General features: G+C 51.2%; 6 protein-coding genes across 6 annotated transcripts; 4 read left to right on the forward strand and 2 right to left on the reverse strand.

The window, feature by feature from the left end:
* Nucleotides 1-627: 627 nt before the first annotated feature.
* Nucleotides 628-3024, reverse strand: mcm10 (DNA replication licensing factor mcm10; the record flags this gene model as incomplete). The annotated part of the gene is made up of 2 exons (XM_014691611.1): nt 628-2960; nt 3015-3024. The coding sequence occupies 2 exons, from the start codon at nt 3022-3024 to the stop codon at nt 628-630; spliced, it is 2343 nt and encodes a 780-aa protein (XP_014547097.1).
* A 788-nt stretch (nt 3025-3812) lies between these two features.
* Nucleotides 3813-5141, forward strand: rnh202 (Ribonuclease H2 subunit B; the record flags this gene model as incomplete). The annotated part of the gene is made up of 1 exon (XM_014691612.1): nt 3813-5141. One exon carries the CDS (start codon nt 3813-3815, stop codon nt 5139-5141), a length of 1329 nt encoding a protein of 442 aa, XP_014547098.1.
* A 156-nt stretch (nt 5142-5297) lies between these two features.
* On the reverse strand, nt 5298-5992 carry duo1 (DASH complex subunit duo1; the record flags this gene model as incomplete). The annotated part of the gene is made up of 3 exons (XM_066130222.1): nt 5298-5374; nt 5424-5691; nt 5747-5992. 3 exons carry the CDS (start codon nt 5990-5992, stop codon nt 5298-5300), a joined length of 591 nt encoding a protein of 196 aa, XP_065986427.1.
* A 961-nt stretch (nt 5993-6953) lies between these two features.
* On the forward strand, nt 6954-8306 carry G6M90_00g037390 (uncharacterized protein; the record flags this gene model as incomplete). Its single annotated transcript, XM_014691614.1, has 2 exons — nt 6954-7759; nt 7835-8306. 2 exons carry the CDS (start codon nt 6954-6956, stop codon nt 8304-8306), a joined length of 1278 nt encoding a protein of 425 aa, XP_014547100.1.
* A 778-nt stretch (nt 8307-9084) lies between these two features.
* On the forward strand, nt 9085-11614 carry G6M90_00g037400 (uncharacterized protein; the record flags this gene model as incomplete). Its single annotated transcript, XM_014691615.1, has 3 exons — nt 9085-9971; nt 10034-10105; nt 10333-11614. The coding sequence occupies 3 exons, from the start codon at nt 9085-9087 to the stop codon at nt 11612-11614; spliced, it is 2241 nt and encodes a 746-aa protein (XP_014547101.1).
* A 5834-nt stretch (nt 11615-17448) lies between these two features.
* Nucleotides 17449-21813, forward strand: pmc1_1 (Calcium-transporting ATPase 2; the record flags this gene model as incomplete). The annotated part of the gene is made up of 3 exons (XM_014691616.2): nt 17449-17510; nt 17609-20980; nt 21045-21813. The coding sequence occupies 3 exons, from the start codon at nt 17449-17451 to the stop codon at nt 21811-21813; spliced, it is 4203 nt and encodes a 1400-aa protein (XP_014547102.2).
* Nucleotides 21814-23216: the final 1403 nt, after the last annotated feature.

The raw sequence follows: 23216 nt of genomic DNA on the forward strand, positions 1-23216 counted from the left end.
TGGAAAAGACTGGTGCTGGTGGTTATGGCAGAAGAGAGGGCCGTTGAGGCTTGCATCTTGTTAGTCTTGCAACAACTCCATCCAAGGGAAAGCAATAGTATAGCTGGAGCAGAGTTGATCAGGAACCGAGGTGCAATTTCCACACACCAGCTTGAGCTTGTCGACACTTATTCAATGTCCCCACGTTCCCGGTCAACCTCGCAGCGGATCGATATGAAAACATGGCAGATGAAGCCGTCAGCAACCAGATATGAAATCCCCATGTCCGAATTTCCCAAAGGGGACGCGAGGCTGACTCCGAGGGTTACATCGAGCTCTCATTGCGTGGTTTCGAATATGTCTTCTGCATGTCATTGGAATCATTGGCCAGTGAGAGTCGATGCAGCCCAATAGTACCCAACATTGTTTAGGGATCTGCACAACCTAGCAGGGCTTCCGTCTTCAAGTAACAGCTGGAAACAAGAACCCATACAACAATTCTGTGACCTATCATAAGTCGTGCTATTCAGCAATTCTAGTTAAACCAAACCCCACGTTGCTCAATAAATGCTACCAGAAGCAAAAACATGCTTTCTCTCCTATGCCGCGTATGCCGCTTTGTTTTGAAGGGCCGCCCAAAATGCAAAGTTATACAATAATCAATTCATCGTCATCATCATCGAGAGAAATCTGTCTCTCTGAGAAATCCATACCCAAACTCTCCCTGCCCGCTTCTCGGATGCCCTTCTCCGTAACAAAACGTGTCTTTTTACGCACTGGCGGAGGATCCCCCCCTTTGTGAAGTTTCTCGCCTTCCTTCATTTTTGACAATTTGTTTCGGAGGTTGGAGCCCCAGCCGAATGCGGCGGCTGTTGAGGATGAGTTTGTGCTGCCCACGACAGAACTCGCTTGCGAGCTATCCGGTCGTTTGCGCTTGATGGGGCTGAGATGAATCGTCCGGTCTTTGCTGGTTAGGCCCAAGGATAGGGCATCACGTTTCGTAGACTGAGCCTCCTGCTCTGGAACGGATCCGTTGGTCTGGTTTGTCGTCGCAGGGCTCTGGCCAGCGGTTCCTTTGAGCCCGGCTCGCTCCATGTATTCTCGTCCTGCGGCGTTGCCTATTTTGCCCAACTTCTTCATCATCTCGCGCTCCTTTTCCTTTGCTTCCAGGCTCCTTTTGACCGACTCGGCTTTCTCTTTCCGGTCGGCTGCACCGCGGTCTTTGCCATCAATCAGATCTGCTGCACTAAGAGATCGCGCGGCAAACCACTGCGTCCTGGTCTCCCAGTCGTAGTTGCTTGAACCTTTTTTCTTCTCGTCCTTCTTCTGTCCAAAGCCAAATTTGCTCCGCTTCTCCCACCCCCCAAAACCACTGGAGTTGACCTCTACTCGCGACGATCGTTGCTTTCGAATGGCTTCGTTGGAGTGAAATTCACAAAAATGTGTCTTCTTCTTATTCACCCATGCGCCGCAGAGATCGCCGTCCTTTTTCACGGACTGACAGAAACCCAAGTCACGAGCAGAGCCAATCTCTAATATCGTGTCTTCGTCCGAGTTGATGACCAGACTGAAACGACCAGTGTCTTGCCGCCCTGGCGGCGGAGGCATAATGTTCGGGTTAAGGATGGCAACGACAGTACCTTCGGTTAGTTTCCAGAACCGTGTAAACCCAGAATTGAATAGAAAGAGATCCAGCTCAAAATCTAAATCTGTCAGTGTCATGACGAGGTATTTGCCTCGATCTTCTTGTTTTTGATTTGCAGTGGGCTTATGCGCTCGTGGCTCCGATTTGCGGGCCACAACAGCAAATACCACAATATCTTGTTCCACATCCGGTAAAGCGTAATCGGGTGATTTTACATCTCTTAAAAGGTCCTTGATGTTGAGTATTTTCTTCTTGGAAACATGTCGGGTAACGACAGTGTGTGGTAGTATCCGTTTTGAGAGATGGAAACAGGAATAGACCTCAAAGGACGCTTCGTCTGTCCCTGACGACTCATCAGTAGCGCTTGGCCCCAAAGTTGAAGATGATAAATTTGAATTATGAGAATCTGGCCGTGGTTGGTGAAGACTTGGCGCAGTCTTGCTTCGAGGTAACTTTGAAGCTGCCGGGGCATGTTGTGACAAGATATCTTCACGAGTAAATGTCGGCGGAGGCAACGGTTCGTCTGGAATCTCGACTGCGCTCTTCTTGAACTGTTCCATCTCATCCTGTCCAATGCTAAATGCATTGGTGCGCGCTCTTTGTATTCTATCAATCCTTTCCGCTCTAGCAGCCTCCTCCGTCCGTGCTGAGGCCAGTCTCTCATTGAAGCTCAATGGTCTCGCAGTCTCTGGTGATAGAGCAGAAGAGTGCACTGATCTGGATCGATTCAAGTATCCTCCAGTCTGAGACGATGTGCCCGGCTTGTTTCCTTTCTGGCTCGGGGCGCGCTTGAGAGAGACATCTTTGGCTTTCAAGCCCTTATCAATGCCCAAGAATACCCTACTTGGCGACGTTTGTTGTTGCAGGAATTGGAGTTTTCGAACAGGTGATGCAGGCACTGTGACCTGGTTTTGGGAAGCCGGTCGTACATTCTCATCCGCGCCTGGTGTGCGCGCGCGAGCACGACGATTTGGGCTGGGCAAAACGGGGTCTGACTGAGCGTCTGCTTCACCGTCTCTGTGCGAGGCGGCTTTTTCCCTAGCCCTTGCATTTTGAAGTCTTTTCAGTTTCAACTTTGCTTGTATCTCTTGAAGCTTCAGCTGCAATGTCTCCTCGTCTTCGTCGTCGTCTTCGTCGTCCCCTCCGGATGATTGAATACCCAGACCAGCGCCGGGTGATGAAGTAATAGCCGCCAATGCTCGAGCACTTCTCATGGGCGAAGGTGACGGTGACGTTCGGTTCATCATCTCGCGATATCGTTGACGTCCACCAGGTGTGCTTAATAGGGCTTCGTGAGGAGATCGAGGCGGCCATTGCGGCTCGGGATCTGCAGCACCTATGCGTCAGTCCAGAAGTCGCATAGCAGTCTGATTTGGGATTGAAATCTCACCCGGTGCCATCGCGTGGCCTCACAGTAGCAACCTTTGGGCAGCAAGAAAAGGGGATTTCGAATAAATATCAGAAGTGAAGCGAAAAGCCTGGGGCAAGCAAAGGCGCATAACCGTACACTCGGCTATGGCCGTTGAGCGGCCCAAGCCATAGAGCTGGAGCAGTGCTCCAGGCTTGTTTTTTTCAATGTCCAAATGAAATGTCTTTGCCTGCGTATCAAGACGAAAGCAATTACATTCGTCAAAGCTAAAAAGGTCGATATCGAAAATTATGATGCAGCTCCGCGATAAGGTGTGCTAGCGTATGGGTAACATCGAAGGCTGAGTGCCGGCGGCCCATCGAATGGGCCATTGCGGCTCCTGGCTCTTGGCCCAGACTTGCGCACTGGGACTTGGCTTTTCCCGTGACACGCTTTACGCGTCCAGATCCCTGCAGCCTCAGAACCAGACGCGTTTCTTACCCCGGGACACTCCCGAGTCCCGACTCTACAGTTTGCTCGCTGGAGTATTTGGCCATGTACCTACCAGGTACTTGGAGGCTGTAGTAAGTTACCTAGCCTGATGCATCCTGTCGGGTACCTGGCCAGGTCTACACCAACGTCTCCCTGCTTCTTGCTCGCGTTCAGACTCCCACCCATGACCACATTTTATTTCGAAACATAATCAATGGTGCATGATTTCCTTGGATTGGATTTTGGAAAGCTATTTTGATAGATCTCTGTCTTCTTTGGCCTACAATTTTGGGAAACATTCCTTCCTATTACGCCATTGATCCCAGTTGATCGCATAAGACCAGGGCCATGCCGCGAACGAGGTCTACCAAACCAGCCGCGAGCGAGTCGACGGACACTCCAGCAGCCACTCTTGCCTCCAAATACACGCTCACTCCCAGAGATGGCTCGTCACCGGGCATATTCATCTTACCAAAGACTGCAACTCCAGAAGCACGCATAGTCACATTGCCCCATCCGCGAAATGGCAAACCATCTCGGTATCTCATCTGTCCCAAGACCGGCATCCACGAATTCACAAAGATTTCAGCCCCCCAGTCGGCACCCCGAAGCTGGCTAATCGAGACCAGAGCCGATTCGGGCGATGACGATACAGACAGCAAGGAAGCAGACCCGCATGTCGACATAGTATCTTCCTCCGACATGTTTGTCGCAACTACGATAGATGCACTCTTCCTGGTTTTACCGTCATTGGTTGATGCCACGGTGCAAAAGGGCTCAGATGAGAAGAAGAGGCTCTTTTTGTCAAGTGACGACCACTTCGACAAACTCCCCGAGGAAAGCTCCCACTTGTCCGAAATTTTACAATGGGAAGCGACCAGAGCGCTTATTGAGTCAAGAATGGAGATCATTTGTGACACGGTAGAGGCCGGTGACGAGAAGATGTTCCGACTCAGCGAGAAGAAACTCGTTGCTACGATCCTTGAAAAGGCCAAGAGGATGAGCGATGGAGGTCTGCCGGCTACTTTGGAAGAGAAGTTCGTCAAGAGGGCATTAGAGGCACCGATTCTGTTACATCGCAGCACCTTGGCAGCTAAAGTTTCCGAAAATCAAGCGGCCGCCGAGGTTGCAACAGAATCCGAGGTTTCTACCCCTGTTACCGATTCCGCTCAGTCTCAATCAACGACTGTCACGACCGACTCAAATTCATCGTTCGTGTCGCAACCTTCCACTGCGGCAACATCATTTGTTGAGGATGGCCAAGCCGAAGACGCCGCCATGACTGCCATCCAAGCATCTGCGGAAGTCACTGCGCTGCAGAGACTCCGCGTCGCCTTTGATTTTATTTGCTCCCGATATGTCCCCACCGCTACTGCAGAACAACTAAAGCTCCATCTGTCCCAACAAGACATGTGCTCAGTCGACTTCTCACCGCTGGACAAGTACCGATCTAAATTGGCCGAGCTGCGTGCTGAAGCCGTTGCCGCAACTTCAACGGCTGACTATTCGAGGAAGCGAATGGGGGACGAAGAGGAAGATGCACTTCGTCAGGAGAAGAAGCGAAAACTGGAAGAGGAGAAGAAGCGTAAAGCTAATGAGAGCCGTGGCGTTAGAGAGCTCAAGAAGGTCAACACGAGTGGGATGATGAAGCTCAGTCATTTTTTTAAAGCAAAATAAAGCAATTCATTTAACAGTTCAAACCGGGTATCTAGGATGCCAACAATATTGAAAACGTCATGTGACGCATAACGTACATATTCACATCATGAACAACATAAACCGTCTTTCATCTTGTCGCCCGTGTGCGACCTCGCGTTGACCGTATCCCACGGCCTATCCCTGAAGTTCCGCGACTTCTTGATGAGCTTGATGTAGGTGGTTCGGGCAGACGGCCTCCCGTCGTGCCACTTCTAGTAGCAATTCCTCCGCGGCTCCGAGTCCTTCTTAAACCCCGTGTACCTCTAGAAGTCGAGGGAGCTAGCCTTCTAGCAGTCTCTTCCTCTTCTCTTCGTCGGCGCAATTCCTCTCGTCTTTGCTCTTCTTCTGCAGCCTTGCGCTCGGCAGCGCGCTGCTTTTCTAACGCTTCGGCCTCTTGTTCAGCCAAGTCCTGGGTCACGCCTTTCCATCCGGGGTGAAGGATTAGGCGCTGGTTGTGTTCGGTCTGCGATAGTATTCTCGTCCACGTGTTCAATAAAGTTGACGCATTGGCGACAGTCTTGGCAACAACCTAGCATCATGGGATTAGGAACCCAGAAAATAGCGAGGTCTTCTTCCAAACTCACCTGCATATTGCCACCCGCTCGATTCAGCGTGCCTAACAGGCCTTCAATGCCTTCATTGACACTTCTGACACCCTCCAACTCTCTGCGCAATAGATCATCCCGGCTCACAGTCTCTGATGCAGGGGGACCCGTCGGGGTTTTGGGTGTCTTTGGGGTTTTGGGGGTTTTTGGACGAGCAGCTAGCGGAGCATCGTGGGAGGGCGATGCCCAGATATCAGACTCGGTGTATTCGGTGTCGTCCGCCATGGATTCGTGGGTGTGTACGTGCCGGATGTTTCGCGGGGCAGAGAGGTGGTATTAGATAATCACAAGGAAATAGAACTAAGAAATGTGGCCAGAGGCAAGGGTCTGGAATTGTTATGTGTGTTGAGAATGACCATGAAGGAGTGACGTGATGCACGACGGCACATGATACGGCGCGTCACTGTGTAGTGGAGGGGCGTTGCTGGTTCGTTTGAGGGGCCCGTACTCCGTAAATCCACATGAAATAACAATACAAATCAGGCCACGGACGACGGCAAGGTCGCAGCAAAATAGCGGCTGTCGGGCAGCCAAACAAGCTTTGATCTGTAGTATCGACCACCCCTTTGCCCTGATTGGCCAGCCGTGGCGCGAAACAGACGCGTCGAGCGAAGTAGGGAGACGCGTGTGAGGTCGATTTTAGTGGGCTTATAGGCCAAGGGCCAGTCACATGCGCTAAAAGAGTCCAGGGCACACAGCAAATGGGCGACGGCTGGGCGGCCTTGAGCCAGCGAGACACAGAAAGCAGGGGGGCTGGTGCCCGCAGTTGCCAACAACGCACACGCATTCCCGTCCCAGCCTCCCACTTACATCCAGTCTAAGCTCATGAATGTCGAATCCTTCTCCTCCCATGCTCCATACATTTAACACATTTCATCTTTACTAATTTTCGACAACACCAACTCTGCGCATTGCCGTCAAGATCCCACAGCGTTCTACTTCCCCTAATCGATTTGCTTGTTTAATTGGCCTTATTGTTTAGCATTTCTTCACTCTTGTTAACCTTGCCTTGCCGCTGCCCGAAAATTACCCTAAACTCTAGGCTTTATCTACGACTGGCATCACTCAGGCATCCGCTTCTATGCCCCAGACACCGTGACAGAGCAGTAAACTCAAGGCAGAGCGCCAGATCGCATAACACTATACGCATTAGCGTCTCATCCACGCCCGCATACACCTTTCAATCATGGCTTTCGCCAATGAACCTGCCGGCGCCAAAACGCCTTCACCGCCCAGCACTATCCGAACTCCTCCTGCACCTCAACTAGGGTTCCATGATAGCTGGGAACCTTACTCTCCTCCGCGCAAGTCGGCAAGACTGTCTTCACAAAGAGCCGCCAATCGAACCCCTTCACCTCGAGCTTCCCACCGCCAGCAACCCGGTTCCCCACGAACAGCGAAAAAGAGTCTCGCTCGAACTGGCGCTCCCATGGTTTCACCAGTGACGTCTCCTCGCAAGAGGTCACACCCCGCTCTCGACTCTCGCCGTCAGGTGTCTTCATCTTTGACTGCCGAAGGAACTGCCAATGCTGCCGTCGCGCTTGGTCTCAATGTAGACAAAGGCGTGCAACGCTCGACGACGGCTTCGGTTTCACAATCCGCTGGTATGCTGCCCACGCCGTCAAAGACGCCTCAAAAGCCACCAAATGAAAAGACTGCGGCCAGCATTCAATCTTTTGCCCGAAACCTCTTCTCGTCTGAGGAAGAAGTCTTGCCATCTCCTAGGAAGCGACGATCTAAGAAATATTCCGGAGTTACGATGGAGAGTTTCACGGCCGAGGAAGAAGAGGACCCTATCACTATTTTCACCGATTCGCAAGACCGTATCCCTGAGAAGGACAACAGTGAAGCAAATCCGTTTTATGGCAGCGCGGCCACGGCCGCCGAACCAAGCAAGAGACAAAGCCGGCGAAAAGTAGTTAGCATTCCTGGCGAGGGTGCTCAGTCAATAGACGAGGCTGCTCGTCGCGAGGATGGTATAGTTTATGTCTTGTAAGTCTTGAACTTTTACTCTGTATCTGTCCTGTTTTCTCTTTTTTTGAATAATGATGCTGACAAGCGGTTTAGTCGTGGCAAGAAGTTCTTCCGCAAGTTTTCTGAACAGGACCAATCTGAAGAGATTGCTGCCTCTGCCGAGGATGACGAATTGCGGCTCAACCGACCCCTCACCCGCGCCTCTGTGAAGCCTCGACTCCTCTTCCCCACGCAAAAGACTACTGCGGAGGATGATGAGGAAGCCTTGACTGACGTGGAGGACATGAACCTGATTGACGAACACGTCCCCCAAACACCCATGAAAGCACATTCGATTCCAGCAAAGACCCCGGAAGCACCAAAATATGCGCCCGTTTCCCCTCCTGACACAAGACGGACAACCCGTTCGACAAATAAGCTGGCGGATACGCCCATGAAAGGCACAGGCCGCAAGAGTCCGTTCGACTCGTGGCCTCGAACAAAGGAGCACAAGAGCCAGTCGCCAGCACCCAAGAGAGCCGGCGAGAGTCTTGCTTCCGAAACCACCAAACGAACTCGTGCTTAGACCGCGGACTTGGGGCCTTGGTGAAACGACCTTATTTTTGTTTCGAGTAGATAATATGGCTTGGAGAGTATTCAAAAATTTTTGTCACGGTTTGGCATGGCTCTGCAGAATGAGTCATTATATTGGAGGATGGTGTCGTGCTGACGGGACGATTCTTTTCCTTCGCAATCCTGGATTACTGGACTGTTTTTTATATCTGACCTGGAATGAACGAGGTTTTCGATTCTATCAAGGCGTTTGGAAGGGGACAGGATATTTGAAGCTATGCGGCAAGAATGCTCAGTTCCGAGAAAGGCATCATAGATTTACAAGTTTTCAAAATTAAATGTGTTATTAAGTTTTAATATCAACCGATGAAACGCCCTTGCACGGGTCCAGTTTATGTTACTCCTTGTGGTCTGTGTTATTTCTTTAGAAAGCTTTATCTGCCAAACAATGCAGCTATGTTGACTTCGGTAGTCACCATCGCGACGGATAAAAGCCGCGGAAGTTTTTGCCCCACGCCGAAACGTACTTGACTTTTTTGCCCCTCATGTCGTTCTCTGTTGGCATGGCCCGCCCTTCTTCACCCACCATTCTTGCTACTACTTCAATTGCGCCATTGTCGAATACCATAGGCAGGAGTCAAGGCATTTTATGAATTCATTGTCATTCTCATTCTAAGATTTTGATTTCTTGGATTTGTTCTGGCGTCTTGGGCTGCTCATTGGGTTTGTCGACTCTTCGAGACGAGGCCACGGGATAAATACTACCACGTTTTGGATCTTCGGTCTTGACCATGCATATCCTAGTCACTAACGATGATGGACCACCGTCATCACACTCCTCGCCATACATTCGCTGTCTTGTGAAGCATCTGGAGGATGCAGGGCACATCGTATCAGTCTGCTTGCCTCATACCCAGCGCTCATGGATCGGCAAAGCCCATATGATTGGGCAAACTCTTAAACCCACGTACTACACGCCTTCATCGAACATCCACGGCGAGGACAATGAGGGAACGACACGTCAGTTGCCCTCTACGGCAGCTGATGCCGACGAATGGGTTCTTATTGATGGGACGCCGGCATCATGTGTCCAGATTGGATTGTACCACTTCTTTCAGGATAAAGGCCCAATCGACCTAGTTATCAGCGGACCCAACTACGGGCGGAATACGACGTCTGTGTTTGCTCTGAGCTCTGGGACACTGGGCGCTGCACTGGAGGCGGCTGTCTGCAGAAGGAAGGCTATTGCTCTCAGCTTCGCCTTCTTCTCGAGGAACCACGACCCTCTTATTATTGAGGCTGCCTGTCGCCATGGTGTCCGGGTTATAGAAGCTCTATACAAGCAGTGGCCCACGGACGAAAGTGTTGATGTATATAGCGTCAATGTCCCGCTGGTAGAGGGAGTCGAGGAGCACAAGACACTCTGGGCGGATATGCTGCAGAATTACTGGAAAGAAGGAAGCTGCTTCCAGGAGATTGATGGCGATACTGGCGACGCTGACGAAGAAGAGGCTCGAATTAGGCAAGGTGAAATTGATAACGGGCCGACTTTACAGGAGAAAAAGGGACACAAGCATAAGCATTTCAAGTGGGCTCCGAGGATGGCGGATGTTTACAAGAGTGTCGAAGAGTCTGGCCCCGGTAACGATGGGCGAATTATTCGAGACGGGAACACAAGGTAAGAGGACCAATTCTCTAATATTACGTCATGCCCTAGAAAACTGACAAGTTTTGAAAAAGCATAACTCCAATGAAAGCCAACTTTGCAATCTCACATCCTGTACCTGCCGCCACGGAGTTTGAGTTTGGGTTGTAAGTCAACACTCCTTATAGAATTTCTTTTTTTCCCTTTCTCGTTTTGGATTCCGGGCCGTACACAAATAGAGACGATGAGCTATACAAGAGGCGAAACTCTGAACATGTACATCATGCACTTTGCATACTTGGTCCATAGACTTCTTGAGCAGTACTCTTACCATGGTGTTATTTTTTAGTCCATATAAAGTATTGCCACTCAGAGAAAACTCAAAGCAAAATAGTGAAGCGACAAGTGCAGATGCAGCTTTTCAAGCCATCATTGCCTACGAAGATCCCTATGTGCAGCCCCTTATTGTCACTGCACTGAATGCCATATTTCCACGAGGCTTGGTCAAGCTCGTCACGGATGTTTCGATGACAGATGACTTTTCAATAGCCAATTTTTTGGACTCTCCGGAGTCTAAAGTAGTACAGATCACGCCCTACGAATCCATTGATTTCGAGTTTGCGGCAACGCATCCGACATCGTGTCTGATAAACAGCTATATGATCCGCAAGGCCTTGATCCGCAAGCACTACCTCTCGGCAACTGTAGATCACTGGGTTGCGAAGAACCCTGATTCCCCGCTCAAAACGCACGTCAAACGAAGCGAATCCTTTGAAGTTGACTACGCCGAGTTTCTAGACGACGCACTGGTCGAGGCCTTCGATCTCCGAGAGAGCATGGACCGCAACGCTGAAATGGACGAAAGCGAGCCGTCAAAAAGGGAATGGTGGATCTTGAAACCCGGAATGAGCGATCGAGGACAGGGGATTCGTCTATTCAGCACAATGGAAGAACTACAAGACATCTTTGACCGTTGGGAAGCAGACCGCCCTGACAGCGACGACGACGAGGACTATACTCACGACCAAGACACCCACGGCGAAGGCGGCGACTACATCACTACCTCTCACCTCCGTCATTTTGTCGCCCAACCCTATATCCACCCACCTCTTCTCTTGGATGACCGTAAATTTCACATCCGGACCTATGTCCTCTGCACAGGCAGTCTCACCATCCATGTCTACAAACATATGCTCGCCCTCTTCGCCGCAAAGACCTACTCTTGTCCCTGGCAATCCCCCGACGACATCGAATCCTTCCTTACAAACACATGCCTCCAGGAATCGCCCAACGAGAACTCGGTCCGGCGTTTCTGGGACCTGCCGCTGCCCCAGACGCAGCTCTCTGGTATATTTGAGCAGATTTGCAGCGTGACGGGTGAGGTATTTGAGGCAGCCGCTCGGGGCATGCCGGTTCATTTCCAAACGTTGCCGAATGCGTTTGAGGTGTTTGGGCTGGATTTCATGGTTGACCAGGGTGGAAAGACATGGTTGCTGGAAATCAATGCTTTTCCAGACTTCAAGCAGACGGGCTGGGACTTGAGTGAGATCGTGGAGGGGTTTTGGAGGGGTGTTATGAGAGTCGGTGTTGGAAAATTCTTGGGTGTTGACGTTGCGAAATGCGAGGATGAGGGGGATATGGTTTTGGCTAGGGATGTTGATCTGGGGAAGAGGTGATTCGATGGTTCGATCATGGAAGGGGAGTTGCGTCTGTCTCTCTACGGTTCAGCATACGGAATATACTCAAAACTCTTGGGATTTATGTGCTAGAAATGATGTAGTGCGCGAGTGAGCAGCAACATCACTTATCAACATTCAAGATTTAGTTGGTATCCTGTATATGCTATGACCCCTATTTCCGAGTGATTCCTCAACTGTCGCGAGAACTGGAAGGGGCACCTGCGATATGACCAGAGATGATAGCCGACACTGTACTCAATTTTGAGGCCATTCACACGATTCCATGCCATCTGTCGTCAGCGTTCTCTCTGCGCAGCTTTCATGAGCAGCACCTTGGGGGTGAATACAGTTCACATCTACATACCTGTTCCATGTACATGTTCGATGACATGCGGCCGCCAGCACACGTCACATATTGCAACCCAAACTACGCTATCTTGCATGCCTGCCGTTGGAACAAGCACTCGAGAGTCAAAGCCATGAGTATAACTACCCCGCCTCCAAAACTAACATCCCAACAACATTGATGCAGCCATGACCTCTGTATCACTACATATCCACCGCGACCAACGTGCCTCGGCGGTGGCTTAGATCACTGCGCCCTCGGTTCTCCTCTTCTGCAATCCCGTCACTACATGCGTCTCCGGGTCCGTTATCCGAACTGGATGCCGATTCCCGGGTCGACTGGATTGGCAAAATCCTCGGAAAGCAAAGGAGGCATGGAAACGCACACGCTGGCAGGGATATCAAAGCATACAATTGCATATATAACTAGGACAGACACACACGAACACACATGAAAACCGGGATCGATATTGGTCCCTGGTGAAAGACTTGGGAGTTTGCTCTTCTGCCGGTTTGGAACAGGACCCACGACGCAAGATTAGATGGACGGTAACAAGGTGTATCGGAACGACTGGGAGATGTGTTGTGGCACTGCTGGCAGACACGAGGGTGGTATCCGAAGAATATCAGGTTATTTTGGACTCCGGAGGAAAGGAAGAAGTGATGGCATGATGACAACTGTGCTCATGCTGGGAAGTATTCGGTATATCCCTGCCCTGTCCGAAAAAAAAAAGAGGCAAAGCAACGTGAACCAGAGACATCTATCTCATGGAGTCAAGGTAGGGTGCCTGCCCTCACCGCTTTGAATGCTACAACGGAATGAAAATGTTCGAAACATGCACGCTTTGATTCTATCAAGAAACAACCGCCACTCTCCGCCAAGACCAACACAGCCTTATAAAGTGGTCCTTGTCGACTCTTCTCCGCAAGTACCTCAAAGTACACGTGAAGGCATCGCCAACCATCCGCGTCTAAACTCCTTCCGGGCTCGTCTAGCTAAGCTACAATGAAACAAGGCATCCGTTTCAAAACGGCCACCTTGTTTGCTGGGCATCATTGTTGCGTAGCAAATAGTAGTATGAACTTGTGCCCGGTGAAGTCGCTTGCTGCGGGAAGCATGTAGTAGTATATGCATTGAGGCTGAGCACTCAGACTGGGCCGGATTAGGAAAGAGGCAATTGATATCGGTTGACTATGTATGCAGAAGATAGGGAGGGGGGAGGACGCAACACAAAAGGACTCGGGGGCAAATAAAGGCGTTTGGAAGCGGGAGAAAGATGGAACGAATCCGGATATTGAATAGTACTGAGCCAGGCGCTCATTCATTACCATGTCTACTACTCCGTACTATGGTGGCACTGAGGACTGTGTTGTATTTTACTGGCTGTCTGGTGGCTGTTGCGAGATGCCATATTGCCGAGCAGTCATTCGCGCCAGGTGGTGCTGTTATCTTTTTACACTTTCAACGTGCGACGTGAACGTACGACATGTCAGCTGTGCGGCGTGTCATCACATCCATACGCACATACATACTCCGGTATGCTTGTACATACGTGTGCCACCCAAAACATGAGACATCACACAAGGATATCGTCCCAGGCAAGATTTGGGACCTGCCAGACCTTCAACTGGACCCGAACACGTATGTACGTAGATATAGGTCGAATGACACATTTTGTAAGGAAGCTCGGCAGAGTCCTTGTCTTCTAGGTCCTCATGGCAAGACACGGCAGCCTCATGCACCATGGTTTTACAAATGCAGTTGTGGTGCGGAGTACAAGTGCAAGCTGAAAAGGTTGAATTTGTTACCGTTGACGCTTCCACGATAGACACATATATTGAAGAGTGAGGCTGTGCTGCAGACGCCAAAGGCCTGATCTGTGGGACCTGTCAATCTTGACTGATGATGGTGGCCGATTTTGACTGCGCTTTTTGAGATTATGTGCTGATTGGTCCTTGGTTCATGGAATGAATGTTCATCATGGTGCTTCCGGCAGTCCTGGGCGTCTGCTCTCTGATAGCATCATCACAGACATGACAGTCAATAACCAAAGCCATGTGGGGATACAGACAAGCCGTCTTGAATATTGATTGAAGATCGGAGCTTGAGGCATTTTGGCGACAGGCTGCTCTGCGCGGACTTGTGGTGCATGTTGCGGAGTAGATGATAGTACGGAGTATCGCTAATGAATTAATTTCTGCAGGGACTCATGTGGTAGGCGGTTGAAACGGGAGTTTTGCCTTTTTGATAACTTTTTGATTGCCATGGGTCCGCGGGAGGAGGTTGCGTATGTAGTATGTACGGAGTATTAGCACGGCCTGAATGAGGTCCTCCTCCCCGTGCGATGACGTCTGCAGCCTCGTGGCATTCGAATCCGCGATTCCAATGCGCGAGTCGACAATCTGATGTGTTTTGTCTCCCAATCGACCACACTGGCTTGAAGAGGAGCAGGTGGCCAAAAAAAAAAGGGTTCGAGTCGATGAGTCCACCATCGTCACCATCAATGAGATGCAAGCGGGGCGTACCAAAGATGCTCATGTTTCTCTTCCATGCTCCTGCTGCCCGGCCTGGTCAGTCATTCTGAACTAGTCCTGACAGACCGCTGGGGCTGGAGAGTGTCAGCAGTAGCTTAAGGGGATTAAGGTGTGTTCTTGGGACGGGATAGCTCCAGGATAGCTCCAGGATGCTGCAGCCACGGATCTGAGCTGAATTAGCGGCCCGCTTATGTCCAGACGGGGAGACTTTTTCCCTCTCCCGGTTTGTCGCGATGAGGATCTGAATCGTGTCGATGTCACTATGCGGCCGCCTCTGCTTCTGCTTTGCTTCTGCTTCTGCCTCTGCCCCTATCCGTGATTCTCTGTCATCGACTTATCGATTGACTTCATCGATGAATGACACGCGGCTGGCAGGCTCCTTGGAGAGTTGGCAGGTGGAGGCCATTTCCTGTTGTGAATCAAACAAAAGGAGGCCACATTCAAGCCCTTGAAACGCACCGAGAACAGCCACATTCACGGCACACCACCGCTGGAGTGACTGCTGTTGATGCAAGGGACACGCCTTGAACATCTACCCTGGTACTACTTATCGATGGCCATGACCGTACGCCAAGGCGGTCATAGCAACAGCCAGAGACGAAGGCGCTAATATGAGCATGGCTGAATATTCATGCAACGACCACTTATTCTTTTCTAAGGCTGAGTGATGGGACTTTGCAAATCATGAAGTACGCATCACGCAAGGCCGTATTTAGTCTACCCGCCCTTGTTGAGAATTTCCGGACAACTGGCTGTGGCAACAGTAGCAGTAGGCGTTCTGCGCATTGGCATGTTGAGAAAGCCACGCCAAGAACATGGTTGACCAAGAATCGCCCACTATTACGGCGTTGACAATATCATGAAGGGTCGTCGAGCGCTCAGCCACATCCTCAATGCGCATCACATTTGCCATTCAATCTACGGAGTAGATGTCCATGTATTGGATTGTCGCCACTGGGGAGGCCGCCGTCGCCGCCGTTGCAACGCCGGTCATTCTGGACAAACCAACAGAGACCGACTCCCCTCAGCATAACGATGTTTCGTGCTAATTAGAGTCTGCATGCATGCTACGACAGATGCGCTTGGGTTTGGAGACCAATCAGAACTTGCATCCTGCCGATTCAGCACAAAGCACTTTCTAAGCTTTGAATAGCCATGTTTGCCAGACGTACAATTCATCAAGAGAGAGGGGCCCGCAAACGTACCATGACCGTCGTGCGATTTAGGCACAGGCATCGGATCCTGACGGAATCCATCCTACTGTCAACTCAGCTCACAGCACGGTTGGGCTGCCTCACAGACACGTACCTGGATAATGTACCCCGTACTCCGTACAGTACTACTCAATACCAGGGAAAGGGTCTCGTACTCTTTCCGCCATGGGTCCGTGGCGTGGTACTTGGAGATCAGGGTCATCCTGGCGTGGCTTTAGTCAGTCTTGTGTCAGCGTCGTGGCCTAACAGCACCGCGGTAAATTAGGGAGACGGGAGCTGGTATTCTTGGCTCTGGCCGAAGTAACGTAGAGTGTCGCTCAACAGTGGTACATGATAACATGATGGCGGTCTTGGGGTGCTGAGCACGAAGTACGAGCACTGCCCAATTCAATGGACCTACCAGACCAGACGGCAACACATGATGGTCAGGCCGCAAACCTGGACCCGACTTCTGCGTTCAATGACGACTCTTCTGTGGAATCAGCCAACATCAGACACCGCATAAGCCATCGAGTCGGTGGACTCAGCGTTGTAGCCATCCCACACTTGGGCCTAACCACCGTCAATCAGCCTTCCCGGTGACACTGGAGCATCCTGAAGCGAAGACTCGGCGACGGCGATTCACCATGATACGGCACGGTGGGCTGGGGACCACAGTACTCGGTACTAGTATTCTGTGCTGTCCGTACGGAGTATTTGCCTTGTGTTATTAGCCGGGGCAGTCGTAGGCCTTCGGACGCTGTCCCACGTTAGCCTTTGCCTGGGACTGCACGGAGAAACTCACTCCACACACAGAGTGAATGTAGGAGCTTGAGCCTGAGAAAGGGGTCGGCTGGGTGGCACCTAACTGGAAGTTGTACGGAGTAAAGGCACCGAAAATTCGCCCTTGACAGAGCCCGAGAGCTAAGACCTCGGAATGAGCCATGTAACGATTGGAGCCCTCCCCGTCTCTGTGCTGCCAGTTGCCACGGCTCGTCCGTCACCAAGCAACCTTGTCTTATTTGCCAAATTTGCTGCGCGGAAAATCTGAGCGAGACAGGAACTGCCCCGTTGCCGTTTAATGGGCCGCCACTTCTCCAATCATCCCGCGGCGGCTTGCCAGGCTTGCCAGGGTTCTGGAGGCATCCCCAGTTCCAAATCTTGGGAGTGGCAGCTAAAGTTCCACAAGTACCCAAGTTTCTTTCTCTGGTGGCCCCACTCTGACCTGGCGCGCCCAATCAAGCTGGTCTTTCTTTTTTGCACAGCCTCAACCTTCGCCTGATTCGGTTTACTTGCAGGTCCATCGAACCTCACCTTGGAGCACACAACTGTAGCACCGGCGGCAGTCTGGCGTGTTACTTGTGTTCGCCGCTCCATTCACTCCGTGAACGCCTTTCTTTTCACTTCGTCTTCACCTGTTGTGCTCGATATGTTCTAGATCCCCTAGCTAAAGTCTTTTAGCAGCAACCGCTTCGGGGCGTTGTTCGTTCGCTGCGTGTTCAAGGCTGTCCCCGTACTAATTAAACTCGCCATACTCGCTTTCCTCGACACCCTGACGCTTGGATTTGCATCCTCTACGTCTACCCTGACCTCTGTGCCTGGACATTACGCCTTCGCGCTTCTCTTACTACGACCCAGCTCCGATATCTCCATGATCTCGTCTAGACAGGCTTCCGCATAGCCTCCCTTTGACTCCGTCATCACGACCCATCTCTGCCCCCCAGCTGAATCCGCCGGTCCAGCTGTGCGCCAGAGGCGATGACGGACGGTGGTGAATTAGGGCCGCGTCCGCCTGGCGCGGCCCCCCGGCGGCAAAGAGCGTGCGTGCTCCCTCTTCTCAGATATCTGCCATATTGGCTGATATATTTGCGTACTGGCCCAAATCTTATATTGTGTGCTAACTCGGAAAACAACACAGGCCGACCATCAACATTGACACGGCTGCTGTCAGTAGTGGTGGTAACGTTGTCGAGATGCCTCAAGAATCAACAGAATCGCAGCCACAACCGCAACCGCAAACAATGGCCACGCCCATTTCCCCCCAGGATGACACCGTGAGCCCATCTACTATTGTGGAACAGCCGCCATTCGGCTTCAATAGCCAACGCTCGGAACTGCAAGCAGACACTTCGTTCGATAGCCGTGAAAACAGGCCTACTAGCCCTCACAATGTTTCGAGTCCTGTACTATCGCGAACGCACGATGGGGGAGCGGGCTTCTTGTCTGTACCCAACCAGCTACGGTCAAGACAGAACTCGGTGGATTCGGATGATGTGGCCCGTTCAGTGACTTCACACGGTGACACGACGGTAGTTGCCTCTAGTTATACCCAAACCGACAAATTAAAGGCCTCTGGTAACGAAAAGATTATGAAGGACACTAGAGCCTTGAACCCGGACACCGGAACCGATGACGATTTCAACGTCGACAACAATCCGTTTGCTTTTTCCCCGGGCCAATTGAACAAAATGTTCAATCCCAAGAGCCTATCCGCCTTTTTTGCCCTCGGTGGCATGCGAGGCCTCGAGAAAGGTCTCCGATCAGATCGCAAATCTGGTTTGAGCTCGGATGAGACTTTTTTGGACGGCGAAGTTACCTTTGACCAGGCCACGGCCGAGAACGATAAGAAGGCCACCGAAGGCGCCATCACAACCACTGCTGCAGTCGCGAGGATGCAGACTAACAAGTCCCGAGGAAACGACTCCTTTGCCGACCGATATCGTGTTTTTCGAGATAACCGTCTGCCCGTGAAGAAGGGAAAGAGTCTGCTAGAGTTAATGTGGATCACCTATAACGACAAGGTCCTGATTCTACTATCGATTGCCGCCGTCATCAGTCTCGGCGTTGGTCTCTATCAGACATTCGGACAGAGCCATGACGATGAGCCCGCTGTTGAATGGGTCGAAGGTGTGGCGATTATTGTTGCCATTGCCATTGTCGTCATTGTCGGGTCTCTCAACGACTATTCCAAAGAACGCCAGTTTGCCAAGCTGAACAAGAAGAAGCAAGATCGCAACATTAAAGTGGTACGCTCTGGTCAGATCTCAGAAATCTCGGTTTTCGATATTATGGTTGGTGACGTGGTTCATCTTGAGCCTGGTGACTTGGTCCCCGTTGATGGTGTTCTCATTGACGGCTTCAACGTGAAGTGTGATGAGTCTCAGACAACGGGCGAGTCTGACATTATCAGAAAGCGACCCGCCGACGAAGTCTATCAGGCCATTCAAAATAACGAAAGCTTGAAAAAGATGGATCCCTTTATACAATCTGGTGCCCGCATTATGGAAGGTGTCGGCACATACATGGCTACATCAACCGGTATCTACTCCTCGTACGGGCGAACGCTCATGGCCCTGAATGAGGACCCTGAGATGACCCCTCTCCAGGCCAAGCTCAATGTCATCGCTACGTACATTGCGAAACTTGGTGGCGCCGCTGGACTCTTGTTGTTCCTCGTCCTCTTTATCGAGTTCCTCGTTCGTTTACCGAAGCTTCCCGACTCAGTTACTCCTGCCCAGAAGGGCCAAAACTTTCTAGAAATTTTCATTGTGGTTGTGACCATTATTGTCGTTGCTGTGCCTGAGGGATTACCTCTTGCCGTCACTTTGGCGCTAGCCTTCGCGACAACTCGCATGTTGAAAGATGCCAATTTGGTTCGACATCTCAAGGCTTGCGAAGTCATGGGCAACGCAACAACCATCTGCTCTGACAAAACTGGTACCTTGACACAGAACAAGATGCAGGTCGTGGCCGGCACTATTGGCACAGCACAACGATTTGGCGCTGCGCGTCCCGACTCTCAAGATAGCTCTGATGAGAGCGTCGAGATGGACACTGCAACCGAGGTTTCTGCTGCCGAACTCACCTCCATGCTTAGTGCTCCGGTAAAGGATCTTCTTCTGAAGTCTATTGCCTTGAATTCTACCGCATTTGAAGGTGAAGTAGATGGTGAGCAGACTTTTATTGGCTCCAAAACTGAAACGGCTCTCCTCCTCCTAGCAAGAGCCCATCTTGGCATGGGCCCAGTAAGCCGAGAGCGTGATAATGCTACGACTTTGCAAATCATCCCCTTTGACTCCGGACGCAAATGCATGGGCATTGTCGTTCAGCTGCCTACAGGTGGTGCCAGGCTCTATGTGAAGGGTGCTTCCGAGATTTTACTCGCAAAATGCACCCGCACGCTGAGCGACCCCTCTACTGACGATTCTGTCACAACCCTTTCAGCACAGGATGGGAAAATCATCACTGGGCTCATTGAGACATATGCGTCCCGGTCCTTAAGAACCATTGGCATTTGCTACAGGGACTTTGAAGTCTGGCCACCCAAGTCTGCTCGTCGCGGCGAAGGTGGCGGGAGCGATATCGAGTTCAACGACCTCTTTCAAGAAATGTCCTTCATCGCCATGGTTGGTATCCAAGACCCCCTTCGTGAGGGTGTCTATGAGTCTGTCAAGCTTTGCCAGAAGGCTGGTGTCGTCGTCCGCATGGTCACTGGAGATAACAAACTTACTGCCCAAGCCATCGCCAAGGAGTGTGGCATTCTCCAGCCCAACAGCATCGTCATGGAAGGTCCCGACTTCCGCAATCTCAGCAAGCGAGAACAGGAAAAGATTATTCCGCAGCTCCACGTCTTGGCTCGTTCTAGCCCCGAAGATAAGCGGATTCTTGTGAAGCGGCTCAAGGACAAGGGTGAAACGGTTGCTGTGACGGGTGACGGCACAAACGATGCCCCTGCACTCAAGATGGCCGATGTAGGTTTCTCCATGGGCATCGCCGGCACCGAAGTGGCCAAAGAAGCTTCAGCTATTATTCTTATGGACGACAATTTCGCTAGTATCGTCAAAGCCCTGAAGTGGGGCCGTGCTGTCAACGATGCCGTCAAGCGATTCCTCCAGTTTCAACTCACCGTGAACATCACCGCCGTTGTCTTGACATTCGTTACTGCCGTTTCCAGCGAGACGGAGAAGTCTGTCTTGACCGCCGTCCAGCTGCTGTGGGTGAACTTGATCATGGATACCCTTGCGGCGCTAGCTCTTGCTACAGATCCCCCACAAGACAGCGTTCTTGACAGGAAACCTGAGCCCAAGGGTGCGTCGATAATCTCTATCACTATGTGGAAGATGATTATTGGCCAGGCGCTGTACCAACTCGCCATCACATTCCTCCTGTACTATGGAAGTCCCAAGGGCATCCTGCCTCTCCCAGGCCCAGATGACATCCCTGAGCCTGCCCAAATCAATACGCTGGTGTTTAACACATTTGTGTGGATGCAAATTTTCAACCAGTGGAAGTAAGTGGCTGCTAAACCCAAGTCTGTAGTTTGTTTGACCAGGATGCTAACCAGCCACCATCAGCAACCGACGATTGGACAACAAGTTCAACATCTTTGAGGGTCTCAGCAAGAACTGGTTCTTCATAGGCATCAGCATCATCATGTGCGCTGGACAAGTGATTATCATCTTCTTTGGTGGTGCCGCTTTCCACATTGCCGATCAACCAGAGGACAAGGCCATATGGGGCACACTCTGGGCCATCGCAATTGTTCTTGGATTCATCTCGATACCCGTGGGCGTCATCATTCGACTGGTTCCCGATTGGATCATTCTGGCCTTGGTGCCAGAATTTTTGAAAAAGAGGTCGCACTCTGTACCCGGACTGACCATCTCAGATGAAGAAATGGAGATGTACCCAGAGCCACTGGCGGAGTTGCGAGACGAACTAAACTTTCTCAGGCGGGTGAAGGGTGGTCGCCTCAACAATTTGAAGTTTGCTATTCAACACCCCAGGGAAACCATTTTGCAGCGATCGCGCAGCCCATCGCACTCGAGATCGAACTCCCTGCATGCACCGCAAACGCCTACAGGAGAGGAGAACTTTGGATCGCCTTTTGCGACACCCAACTCTGGGGCAAAATCAGGATCAAACCGATCCCGTTCGAACTCGGCGGTGCGCGCTACCGCTCTCATGGCAGGCGTTGTCGCTGCGGGTGTTGGAGCCGGATGGTCGCCGGCGGGCCGAGTGTCTGCAGAGGAAATGCAAGAAGGCTCGAACAACAGTAACAACAAGACGGTAGAAAAGCGAAATGAAGGAGGAGATACCAGCGAATCGCGCAAACGAGAGTAAAACTATTGCGCCCTTTTTTTTTTTTGCGTTGTTGCTTTTGGTTTTGGACCAGGCGCTGTATTCATATGAGGCATGGAAACCCAGCCTATTTTTTTCAAGTTAGTTTATTCTATTAGACAGGCCGCATTACACATGAAGAACTTTGATAGCTTTGGTCGTTTACAAATATGGAGTGGATATATTTTGTTGATAGCATTGCCGGTAGCCTGAAATTAACGACTTGAAAGACTATTACGCCTAGTATTTGCGGCAAAATGGGCCCGACTAGTGGTACTGGTGACCTAAATGTAACATGTAAAGGCAGACGAGATGACTTTTTGAGCCTGGTGGTTGTCGAACTTTGATAGACGGACATGTCTCGCCAAAGCCGTTCCCGGAGGCGACGGCGGCAGTGTGCCGTGTGTCAAGGGCCAAAGGGGGCTCTTTATGATGTGTCGGATACTTGGGTAAATGAGTGTGATGGATTGGCAAGCAACTTATTTTTTTGCGGTCAACGTGGTTGGTCCCCGTCTTCTCCCGCGCGAACTACATAGGTCCGTCTATCCTCCATGCTCGCCGCCATCTTGTTTTGTACAATACGTGCTTGGTACGGCTGGCCTGGTTTCAGCCGTATTGTAGTTATTTACTGGCCGGATGGGCTCCCTGGCTGTGGCAGCGTGGTGGGAGACAGCCCGCAAACAGGACCAATCGAGCCGTTTTAATAACTTGGTATGGAGTACTCCGTATGTATGTAACTTACTTGCTGGGGGCGACGGGGGGAAAAGGGCAGAGAGGGGGGAGTTGTGTGTGATTGTGCGCGGTGTGGCGTTTCTTTTTCGTCTCTGTCGTTCCGCGGCTCGTCAATTCATTTGAAGCCGGCGGGCTCCTGTTTGCTCAAGGTGAGGGAGCGAGCTCGGGTGGGCAGAGCCAAGGCAAGGCAAGGCGGTACTCGGTAGCCGTATTGCATCTTTGGATATTACTGGTATTGTGGTGTGGTTCGTGTGGATGGGAAGGACCAGACAAGAATTACGGAGTACTACTGAGGAAATTGCCTGGGGTGCTATTCTTGTATGTACAAGTTGAATTGACGGTTTCCCCCCATGTCTTTGACACACACGTTTCAAACGGGAACCCGGCTTTGCTGCTCATTGCTGGCGAGGGCTTGGCGAGAAAAGCAAAAGCAAAGCAATGCATATGGGACGGGCATTCGTCCAAGCTGTCTGTGTAGTTGCTTGCATGTTTGTTGACGCAGATATTGGGTGACGAGTTGGAAGGGCTCGATTGACTGTTGTTCACCGGGCGTGTAATAAAGTGGCTGCATCTCGTAGTCGACGACTGTTTTTGACGTGCATAGCTTGTTCTTGCTCACCCTGATGAGCGTCTCATCACTCACGACCCATTTTACGGAGTAGGCCGTTTGATTC

Source organism: Metarhizium brunneum, chromosome 2 (assembly GCF_013426205.1).
Source record: "Metarhizium brunneum chromosome 2, complete sequence".
NCBI lineage: Eukaryota > Fungi > Ascomycota > Sordariomycetes > Hypocreales > Clavicipitaceae > Metarhizium > Metarhizium brunneum.